Source organism: Chelmon rostratus, chromosome 21 (genome assembly GCF_017976325.1).
Source record: "Chelmon rostratus isolate fCheRos1 chromosome 21, fCheRos1.pri, whole genome shotgun sequence".
Lineage (NCBI taxonomy): Eukaryota > Metazoa > Chordata > Actinopteri > Chaetodontiformes > Chaetodontidae > Chelmon > Chelmon rostratus.
In genome coordinates, this window is record NC_055678.1 from 2,736,769 (window position 1) to 2,749,132 (window position 12,364).

The 12,364-nt window shown below is 43.1% G+C and overlaps 1 protein-coding gene across 1 annotated transcript; it reads left to right on the forward strand.

Moving 5' to 3' along the window:
* The first annotated feature begins 6,102 nt into the window (after positions 1–6,102).
* On the forward strand, positions 6,103–9,432 carry LOC121624906 (galanin receptor 2a). The gene is made up of 2 exons (XM_041962875.1): positions 6,103–6,542; positions 7,260–9,432. Exons 1-2 carry the CDS (start codon positions 6,202–6,204, stop codon positions 7,897–7,899), a joined length of 981 nt encoding a protein of 326 aa, XP_041818809.1. The 5' UTR covers positions 6,103–6,201; the 3' UTR covers positions 7,900–9,432.
* The last annotated feature ends 2,932 nt before the right edge of the window (positions 9,433–12,364 follow it).

The window sequence follows — 12,364 nt, forward strand, 5'->3', positions numbered from 1 at the left end:
GTTCATCTGAAATGCATGTAAACAACCTCAAATTAATTGTCAGTACTTCAACTTCATAGCAAGTCCACTTACTGAAGTACTGGACTTAAGTACAGATTTGAGGTACTTGTACTTTACTTAAGTATCCCCATTTCAAGCCATGATATAGCCTATTAGCCTCTATGTCTAATCAGCTGCAGTTTATCAGTTTCACTCTGGTAAATATTGATATTTACAGCTTTTTTGTACTGCATTTACTATTTACTTTGCAGACTTTACATGGAAAGGATATGATGCAAAGCTATACATGAAACTCAGTTATATATAATGTCACTAAAGGTTGCTCCAACCAAAATATAAAAATGTTAACTAATAATGCATCAGTGATAATAATCTTGAGATTCTTCAGAGGCCATTTTTCTCTCTGAATAAGGGACTTTTGATACTTAAACTACATTTTACCCATAATTCTCAAGTACTTTTACTTTAGTAATATTGTCCATGCAGGACTGTTACTTGTAATGGAGAATTTTTGTAGTGTGATATTACTAGTATAACTTAAGGAAAGGGTTTGAATACTTCCTCCAGCACTTACAGCTGCATCGTGCAGGTACATGCAGTATCAAGCCTTCAAGTTGAACAATACAATACGCAATGGTGCAAAGAGCCACACAATCACCAACACCACCTTTTATTCGTGAGGTCATGGCACCGCTTACCTTACCCAACTCTTCCATCTCAGTTTCCTGCATCGATTTAGGATCATAACTGGCCTCATAAAAGTTAGAGAGGGGACGTGAGAGCCAAAATCCAGACCCAGCCAGCAAGTTTTAATGGTACAGGTTTATAATGAAACACTCCTTGAGCCTTTCTCCCAAAGCGCTGACGTTATCCACTGGACACACGCGCATATTAAAAGCGCACGCTATTTATAATGTGTGGGACTATCAGCGAGGCAAGGCGGCGGGGAGTTGAGAGGATGTGTGTGTATGTGTGTGTGTGTGTATGTGTGTGTGTGCGTGGTGCTCTAAAATGACCGTTACCCGGAGGTTTATCTGTGTGGAGTTTTGTCATGAGGGGTTTTGGCCGTTTCAGCGGATGAGCAGAGCGCGGTGTTGTTGCACTGAGCAGATGTTTTGAGGTCACTGCTTCTCGATCCGCCTCCTTGCAAGTGTTGACACTTGTGGGTTGGAGTCATACTTAATGAGGGAATCATGATGTGTGGGTTGCAGCCCATAGGAAACACAGAATGAGCACCACGGCCATTCATATCCTCAAGCACCAATGATTAACACCACCCTACGGTTCCCAGTGTCCAATCAGTCCAACCTTTTCATGAGGTTTGTGCACTACGGTGACATTTCGACTTCATTAGATATCTTAAGGCACTCACAAGTAGTTTCTAAAATGATTCATCCTCTGCTGCAGTCCTGTTTCAGGTAATGGTGCATTCAATCCGTCCATGTTGTTCATTCCTGGTCAGAGCCCATTGCCTCCACCTGCCCAGTCCACCCAGACTCTAATGATTTCTCCTGAGCTTCAAATATTCCCATGTGTGGTCACTACCGTCTGTGGCGTGTGGTTACCTCTCTCACCCAGCAGCCTATTTTCAACATTCCTGTTCTGCCCAGCCGGTGATCACACACAGATGATGTCATTTCCTGCTCCAGGGGCTCCTGCTCCTTGCCTCATGCTTAACAGTGCAGCAGACGGTATCTCAAACATGACTCAGGTCCGTCTTGATCTGATACCTCTGAGCATTAGCTCCTGGTCGACCGGTCAGGAAAGTCATAGAGTATCTCTCAAGCTGATTTTCGGTTTACTTTAATCTTTTATCATTTCTTACGCTTCAGCGGCTTTACCCAAACACTTGAGGAGTATCGTGCAACGATGAGGTGGTCATTTGTCGGCTGCAACCGTTATCACAACCCTGCAGGGCTGACACATGACTTTATGCACCACAGAAGCTTAAAGTGCTCTGCGTTTGGCGTACGTGATTGGTGGATGCTGAGACAGGAGTACACACGAAGCACCATCTGTAGGAAACATCCAGTGATGAATTCTCTGTGTGTAATGAGCCACAGCAGCAGCTCAGACAGTGAACACCTCAACTTGACATTCATTGTGCTTTTGCTGCCATCTGCTGGTGAACAGGAGACGTGTGCCCTCGTGTCTGACGTTCATTTGGTTAAACAGGCTTCAGAAACACTTTATTATTATCATCGGGATGAAAACACATTGCGCAACACGTCTGCAGTTTTTTCACCACACATTTTTGGTCATCTTTTGGTAATCAGTCATGTGACTTATTAGGTTACCATGGATACTGAGGAAACATTACCATCATCTTTTTAAAATAGATTTAAAAACTTTTGCAGGAGAAGGCGACAAGACAATGAAACAGAACAAAAGACTCTGAACAAAGACATCTGATAACAGTTACAACATTTTGGCGCACAGACCGACATTTAGTTATTCTTTTTAAAAACATTTTACAAAACAGTATTTAGTCAAGTCAGTGTTATTATTTATACAGACCAATTATGACAAATAGCACATTTTCCTGCAGCAGCGTTACAGTATGTACAGCATACAGCGCTGTCTGTCCTTACAGCCTCGATTCTGATGAAGAAAACTCCCCAAAAACCCTTGAAGATGGAAAAATGGAATAAACATCAGCAAGAGCAGCAGAGGAGGGATCCTCTCCCAGCACAGACAGATAGCAGTAGATGTCAATTGCACACAATAGATCAACAAAATTCTGTTATTCAGTATGAACAAAAATTCTAGTGAGAAATTTACAGATACACATATGTGAAGAATCTGGATCCAGGAGGACTTTAAGGACTTGTTGCCAAACCAGTAGAACCTGAACCACAGGACTTCTCTCCACCATGTCGTCCTGGAAGGAGGACAGACCGCACAAACACACAGATCTCCTGGAGCCCGAAGATCCAGATCCAGACCTCTGAAATGAGGCATCCACAGCCAGGAGAGAGAGGTCCCAGGACGGTCGATGATCCAGCACAGAGACACCTGAGAAAGCCTGAAAAAGGAGGGCAATGGGCTGAAACGAGAGGCACTCAGCTTAAACTCTCTCCACAGGGTTAGAGAGATGCAGCTTTTATATTCTGATCGGCAGGACAGACGTGGACTTTATGTACGAGGCCTGAAATGATAAAACAATATGCACTGATAAAGTTAAAGTAAGAAGACGAGTTTAAATTTAGATTTAAAGGCCTGAACAGACTCAGACTGTCTGATGTCAACAGGCTGATTATTCTGGGGTGGGTGGGCTCGACAGCAGGAGACCCTGCATCCAGCTGGCTTGTTTTTCCCTGTGGGACAGACAGGAGTCCTGTATTCTGACAGCGGAGAGCACACGAGGAGGTCTAAGGTACAGTTTCAGAAGTCATGAGAGGCACCTTAAAGTCTGATGTGTGCGTGTGTGCGTGTGTGCGTGTGTGTGTGTGTGTGTGACAGTAATCAAGCCTGGACGAATTAGTGAATTAGTTCATTAATTATTTAAGGTTTAGGTATTTAAAGAACAGCAGTGAGAGCTGCAGTGATTCATGCTTTGTAGTAAAAAATGGATAAAATTGGAGATGTGATCTACTCCGATGGTCTAGGGAGATTTGGGGTGCTTGTCAAAAGGAAAGGCGAGAGGGTGCAGGTCGGCAAGTCCAGGCGGCAAAGAGAAATAGAGAAGTTAGTAAAGGAAAGGAGGCAGTTAAGAAAGCAGTGGAGGAAGGTGTCAGAAGAAGAAAGGGAGGGAATTAAGGTATTGCAGGAGGAACTGAGAAGCAGGTTAGCAGTACTCAGAAGGGCAGAACACCTTAGGGAGAAGAGAAAGAAGAAAGAACGTGCAAGGTCAGCATTTTTTAGGAACCCCTTTAATTTTGTGAAAGGATTGTTTAATCAAGAAAAAGTAGGGCATCTTAAGGCAACGAAATCAGAGACTGAACAGTATTTGAAGTCGACGTATTCAGATTCAAAGGAGAATAGGAACATAGGTCTTCCACCTGACATGCCACCATTAGGGGAAGTGGAGCAGGAGATGGATGTGAGCCCACCTAGATGTAGAGAAGTTGTGGAGGTGGTTAGGCGTGCAAAGGCTTCTTCGGCCCCAGGGCCTAATGGAGTCCCCTACCGTGTCTATAAGAGTGCACCTGGCATCTTAAGGACACTATGGAGATACCTGAGAATAGTTTGGGAGAAACAAAGTATTCCAAGAGCATGGCGCAGGGCAGGAGGTGTCTTCATCCCTAAGGAGAAGGAGTCATCGGACCTTAGCCAGTTTCGGATGATTTCTCTCCTAAATGTTGAGGGAAAGATTTTCTTTAGTATCGTAGCACAGAGGCTGGCTAATTACTTAGAAAGGAATGGTATGATAGAATCGACAGTGCAAAAAGCAGGGATACCAGGATTTGCGGGATGCTTAGAGCGTACTAGCATGATTTGGCATCAGATTCAGACAGCTAAGAGGGAGAAAAGAGACTTGAATGTTGTATTTTTAGATCTGGCTAAAGCTCAAATGGTCAAACATCACAATCAGTAGACTTTCAGGTGGGCGTCATGAGGATGGCTGTGACTAGACGTTAGATTTGTTGACCTTCCTCAGACTTCCAGGATGTTTGATTATGGAGTAATTCGGACTCCCAGAAAAGGAAACAGAAGGACCGAAGCGGCCACTTCCTCCTGGATAAAAAAAGCAACCTGTTAAATTTAGTCGAGTGAAGGTGTTTGTATTTGTACAGCTGTTAGAGGAGATGAATGTTTCCGTGTGTGTGTGTGTGTGTGTGCGCACGCAACACTTTGGCCCAGACCCTCATGACTGCAGCACCATCATCAGGGTCACATTCATGGTTTAAATAAATAACAGGGACACACTGCTAATCGCTAACTATCCTGGAGATATTGCTGTTTTCATTATTATCACATTATTTGCTCTTACCATTTATTTGCATTTTAAGTTGCAGCTGAAACAATTAGTCAATCAATTGATGAGCTGATTGGCAGCTATGTTGCTAATTAATTGATCTTATCTGTCTGCATAAATTCTTCCATTCGTCCATTCTCTGGTTCCAGCTGCTTGCATGTGAGGATTTACGTTCTTTTCTTTTTATTTATATGATTTGTACATTTTTGATGTCTTCACTGTTGGCTGGACAGAAGACATTTGAGGGCGTCGCCTTTGCCTCCAGATATCTGCACTCAGCATTTTTCACTGTTTTCTGACATTCTATTGAAACTAATCAGCAGCTCAATCGATAAATGAAAATAATCGATAATTGCAGCTCTTCACAATTTTGGATAAAATCGATTAAAAGAATGTACACACGCATTGTGTCCTGACCAGTACATTTACATTTCATTTCAAAGAAACTGACAAAGACAAATAAATAGACTATGAATGTAAATCAATATAAACAGACTGCAGTAAAATCATCAACATTTGTCCTTCAGCAGTAAAGGTGCTCCTTGTGACTGATTACTGGATTACTGGACAGGATTTCTGAGAATTTCTTTGCTTCCTATAGGAACACAGTGATACAGTGCCTGCAGTGGTTCCGTCTGACCGCAGGGGGGCAGACTGCTCTCATTCTCACCAGACTAAGGTGAAACAGAGTCAACAGGTGAACACAACACAAAGATTTTCTGGACGTGTTACAGCTACAGACTAGACAATATAACCCGTTAGAATATAACAGGTTATATTATATAATATTCTGATATTTTATATATATATATAGATATAGATATATCTATATATATATAGATATAGATATAGATATAGATATTATAATGTGCACCTGGTCAACACTGAGCTGTTTGGTAGTTTTATAGTGTTTTTTATTCTTATTCTGTTTCTCAAACTGCCTTTTGAATAATATTTTCTTGCAGTTAAACATCTTTTAATAGTTGTTTCATATTCAAAGCGTCAGTGATCCTGTTGGAGCCGTTTTTCAGACGCCCTGCAGGAGAAGTTGGTGACAGTCAGGGTTTCAGAGGGGGGGTCGGGATGGTGGGGATGACACGCGGTCTTTTCCCCTGCTGCAGATCTCTGTCACAGCTGATGACATGAAGTATCCGGGTGTGTCGCCTTTTGCGCTGCGTCTGGATGTGGAAACGTAGCGCGCAAGCGAGGCGCGCGTCTCCACCAGCCGTGCGTTACTGGCCAGATCTCGAACCATGTCATTTCTGACCGAATAAAACAGAAAGATGAATCTCTCCTCGTTGAACTCATCCTCCTGGAAGGCAGAGTCGGTGGTCATTTCTCTGGGATTTTCCGTCATTTTCCTGGTCGGCACGGTGGGGAACTCTCTGGTCCTCGCGGTTCTGTTTCACAACGGACAGATGAGCACCAAGACCACCAACTTGTTCATCCTGAACCTCGGACTGGCAGATCTGTGTTTCATCGTTTTCTGCGTGCCTTTTCAAGCCACCATCTACACTCTGGATGAGTGGGTGTTCGGTCCTGTGGTGTGTAAGGTCGTGCACTTCATCATCTTTCTCACCATGTACGCGAGCATCTTCACCCTGACAGCTGTTTCCCTGGACAGGTGCGTCCACCACGTTTATTAACTCGAAGTGTGGCCAGACAGAAAAGTCCAGAATTAGCCAGGAAGCAGGACGCTTTAATGTGTTGAGAGTGTAGATGGGAGATACTTTGAACAGTTGAACAGCTCAACATTCAACATCATTGTTAGGATTTGAGCAGACTGGATGGATAGAACTTTATTATGTGTTAGAGGAGTCAGATAAATTACTATTACAGAAGTTATTATTGAAATAAAATGGAAACCAAACAGATTCCTTCATCTCCTCTAAAATCAGCAGAGGTTAAAACCCCTTCAAACACGTATGCACACAAACAAGCCCATCATTGGCAGTCAAGCTCAATTTGTGTCCCGGTATGCACATGGACACACCCAACACCGGATTTCACGAACAGATCAGCGCAACTGGACTCTTTCACTGTCTGCACCCTGTTTTAGGTGATTGTTATCCAGTTACATCATGGCCAGTAAAGTTCATTTTAAGTCCAGTTTCTCAGTTTTGCTTCATATGTGTAAAGATATATATACGTATATTTTAATCCAGTTTCTGCATCATTTTTTCACCCAGTGATTGTCAACAACCTAAAACTCAGAAGAAAACCTTAATCAAGACCAGAAACTACAGCAGTCTGCTGTCTGACAGTTTAACCGGCACCTTTAACCACTCATACCTTCCAGTGCTGAACGTCTGGATCACATGTCGCCCCTCTGCTCTTACAGGTATTTAGCCATTTGCTACCCACTCCGCTCCAGAGAGATGAGAACACCAAGGAACGCCCTCGCCTCGATCTGCCTGGTTTGGGCCTTGGCCTTGGTTTTCTCAGGACCGTATCTCAGCTACTACACACAGATGGACCTGGCCGGCACTGTGGTGTGTATCCCCGTCTGGGAGTCCCAACCACGAATCATAATGGATGTGTGCACCTTCATCTTTGGCTACCTCATCCCCGTCCTGGTGCTCGGCCTCACCTACGCTCGTACCATCCGATACCTGTGGACCAGCGTGGACCCCGTAAAGGACATGTCCGAGTCGAGGCGGGCCAAGCGGAAAGTCACCAAGATGATCATCATCGTCACCGCTCTCTTTTGCCTTTGCTGGCTTCCCTATCACCTGATCATCCTGTGCATGTGGTTCGGACGCTTCCCCCTCAACCACGCCACGTACGTCCTCCGCATCCTCTCCCACCTGGTGGCTTACACTAACTCCTGCCTCAACCCCATCGTCTACGCTCTCGTCTCCAAGCACTTCCGCAAAGGCTTCAGGAAGGTGTTCAGCTGCTCGCTGAGGAGGAGGGAGGTGAACAAGGTGCACGTCATCCCGGCGGTGAACACGGTCAGCAGCGTGGAGACGTCCAACTGAAGGCAAGAACCAGACCAGATGAAGGAGAAGAGTCGAACGTTCTGAACTATGAGCATGACTCCCCGGTTAGGGTTGGTTGATTGGTCCAGGACTTTCATCCACACTGAAATATCTCAACAGCCAGTGGATGGACTGTCATGAAACTGGCTACAGACATTCATGATCCCCAGAGGAACAAGCCTGCTGACTTTGTTGATCCCCCGACTTTTTCATCGGGGGCGTTGGCATAACATTGGTCCAGACATCCCAAAAGTTCTAAAGCACTTAAGACCTGGCAGACAGAGTCCTGCTGACTGAACCGCATCATGAAGATCCTTTCAGAGAACCTGATGGAACCCAGTCAGACACTACATGAAGGAAGATTACCACTATTGTATTCAGTGACTGCTGGATTACAGTTCAATATTACTAATTAATTGATTTGTATGGCACCTTTAAATCAAATTTATAGAATCGAATATTAAACTGCCACAAAAACAAAATAAAAAAAGTTGTTTTTAAAAGGGAGTTCAAATGAGAGTAAAGAGCTGCCGTCCTGATTTAGGTCTCGGTGTCTAAAGGTGGAGAGTTTGCAGATGGAGTGACTCCATGCAGCTCAGATGAGGAGGGTAAAGAGGGTCATGGTTCAGAATTAGGCTGGAACCTGCCTGAAGAGTCTGAGGAGGGTTATGCAACCAGCCGTCTGACACATTTTCAGTGCCTGCATCTCTGATTATTTGTCTCTGTATTACTAATTCAGCGGTTTGTGCAGACAGCTCCACAGGCGTAAAACTGATCTGCTGCTGTAATGTCAGATACAAGAAGACGTTTTTTTGTGTTTTCATGCATGCAGACAGTATTATTGTGGTGTACCGAACATCATACGACTTGGATAGTGTCTAAAGTTATTATATCTACATTTCCTGCCACGTGCACTGCAACTTCTATTAATAAAGCTAATATTATACTACCATTATTATTAGAGCCATAGTGTTGTATTTTGTACATATATCACATACATAAATACATCACATATGTATATACTATGTTATATATACTTCATATAGCTACAAGTCTATTATTAGAGCTGTCACTGTTACTGTGTTTGCATCTCTGTCCACCCCCGACCCCCCCTTCTCTCTCTCGCTCTCTCTCTTGCTCTCACAATTTCAATTTCAATTTCAATAAGCTTTATTGGCACGACTGTAGATCAACAATATTGCCAAAGCCATTACAAATACAAAGTACAACAACAAAAGCAAGCTCTCTCTCTCTGTCTGTCTCTCTCTCTCTGTCTCTCTCTCTCTCTCTCTCTCTCACTTCCTCTCTCTCTCTGTCTGTCTCTCTCTCTCTCTCTGTCTCTCTCTCTCTGTCTCTCTGTCTCCGTCCCTCTCTCTCTCTGTCTCTCTGTCTCCCTCTCTGTCTCTCTCTCTGTCTCTCTCTCTCTTTCTGGTTCTTCTTCCTGCTCAGAGGAAGTTATTTCTGTCTCCAGGTGCTTCATTGGGGGATTGTTGGGTGTCTGTAGATGAAGAGTTTGTTCTGCTGCTCTGTAGAAAAGCGTCCTGAGACAACTTCAGTTGTGATTTGGCGCTATATAAATAAAACTGAATTGAATTGAATTAACTCATCTGTGCGTCTGATTAGCAACGTGACAGTTTATGTCATTAACTTCAAACATGGCGTGTCCGTTACAGCCCCTCAGGGTCCCTGTAGTTGACCCTTTGTGAAACCTGTCGAGTGGCTTCCTGCCAAATGAAGGCTGTTGGCTGTCGGGTCTGTAAACTTCAGAAGCACAGCTCACGAGTTCATGAAGAGAACAGTTTCATGTTTTATGAAGAATGATAGATAGCAGATTCCGGACGTCAGGACTTACACACAGTGAGTGTGTTACACTTCATTTTCAACAGCTGAGATGTCTGTAGATGGAGTTTCTTCCTATTCCTGCGCAATTAGCCTAGAACACCAGTCCAAGGCATTTATATCTGAGACTTATTAGCTGGAAAACACAATAGCCCAGTCCAAGTCCAATAAAAACTGATAACAATACCACACAAACTGAATATTTTACATCTTTTTCAAATGGTATGTTTAGACGTTCTCCCGAAAAAAAGTCAGTTTAGTATTTTTATCTAGATAAATGTATTTATATTTAGGGTATCTGTGCTTATATTTAGGCTATATATCTTTATATTGTGGTCATTTTCTATATTTATCGTTTCAGGCCTGGTGTAATATCCCTGTTTGCATTGAACTGGATTTGGCTGTGAATTGCTCACTGAAACAACACATCCCTGTTTTGGGGGTCTCATTGGCTGTACCGAGCAGAGGTCAATCAGTCCCAGCTAGCTCGATCTTTACATTAAGGAGACGAGAACAAGACGTTTCTCATCTCTCATTGGCTGTTGTTGGCTGTATGGATGAAGCGGAAGATCCCAATTGGTCAAGACAGAAACCAACATATCAGCATACGTGTTTACTGGAGTTATGACGGAGAAAACCTGTAAGAGGAGCACATCTGCAGGCTGAGTTGAAATAATAAACTTCTTGCTGTGGATTATTCTCTTGTGTTGACTAAATATTTTACAGGAGTGGATCATCTGGACCCGTGTGGATGTTTCCACAGTGTGGATCACTGACAGACGTCATCGGTGAGTTGCCTCAATGATCGTACCTGCTGATGTGATTGTATCTTGAAATGGTTTGGCTAAATCGAATCACAAGAACCAAAGTTTTCAATTGACAAAAAACACACTGTCCTTATTTTCAATGCAAAAATCTCAGTGTTTCACACAGATTTAGACACATTAAATTTAAAATAATGGAGGATCAGTCTCTCTACAGTGAAACCATACTACTGACACCTTCTTTAAGTCTGTTCTGGGGAACCCCTGAGATACATCGCCGCCTTTAAAGCTGCATGAATCAATATTCTTTAATGAACAATGGATCAAACGTCTGTGCACTGTGAAAGTGATTATCAGCTGACTCGTCAGTTCCCCTTCAGCTCTGCACAGAACTTTAACAGCTTTCAGCTCATTGTTTTGGTTTTATTTGCATTTATCAGGAGTTGGAGACCAAAAGAGGCGCAGACAGAGAAAATATTGGACTTTCCTTCCTCGGGGGAAACAAACACCTGCTCTGTCTGCTGGATGTTTAACAGGGCGACTGTTTGCTAACACATTAGCCGTGACAGCCGTTTACAGCTCGTCCTGCTGCGACTTAAACATCAACGATTGCAGCTTTAAATAAAGACTTGCTTTCAGAGAGCTCGACTGAACAATCAAAACCAACGAGGCAGTCCAATTTTCAGGCTTAGCTAGTAAAAAAAATCTAAACATGTAATATTATTTTGTGTTGGTGACTGCACACTCAGCTCATAAAAACCTTTTGTTTTACACAACGTCCCGACTTTTTTGAAACTGCGGTTGTACAAGTTTTGCAGAAACAGGGTCCACATTCTTGACGATCTTCCCGCATTTTACGACTTCCTGTCATCACATCAGGCTTCAGAAACAACTCATTTAAACTCAAAACATTTAGCAACAACCCCGAAACATGGAACAGGAGAGTCTTCGCAGCCATCGTCGCTGATTGATCCTCGACACTTTATCACCAAGGAAACAGAAGGTTTGACATGCGTACATGTTTACTGGAGTTATGTTGGAAGGTTTCAGAAGGTTTCCTGGATTATGCTCAGCAACAGAACAGACTTCACGTCTCAGATTGATGAAGGCAGATTACAGCTCAGATGTCGTTGATGACAGGATCTCTGTTTGGTTTTTTATCCTGACGTTCGCTCTGTGTTCTTCAATTCTGTTTTATTTGTTTAAATAATCTTTACAGATGTCCTGTTTTTTTAATCCCTAATTGAGACTCATTTTCTTATTTTTTATCTCTTCTATTGGCACAGAAAACACATGAACTGATCACTGATCAATGCCTGATTTTCAAAGTAATATCAGTCAGGCTTTACAGTGCTGCTGCTGTTATATGTGTGTTTTCATTTCCTGACACTGTTTCGATTACACAAACTCTTACAAAACCCACCTCTTGACCTTGTTCTTGCTGTTGTCAATGACTGAATTACCGCTCGTTTGGACCGGGCACAGACTCTAAACCCAAAACAATGAGCCTAAAGAGCCGAGGGGAACTGCAGAGTGTGATAATTGTCTGTAGGTTCCTAATCTTTCACATATAAAAATACATATTGACTATAGCAGCTTTAACACCGGCTGAGCATGTTTCCATGGAAACATCAACACCATCCCTATGTAAATGACAACCAAACACAATCTGGAGCATCACGCTCAGTAACAACCTGGACTGCCAATCAACAAATATACACTTCCTCTGTGCGAATGTCTGCAGCGCTCATTAAGTGTTTCTGTCACAAACACAGCGTTAGCATGCTGAAGACGTCTTGCTGAGGAGCTTTCAAGTGTTTCTCATACAGAAAACCTCCACTACTCATTAGGGTGCAGGAGAT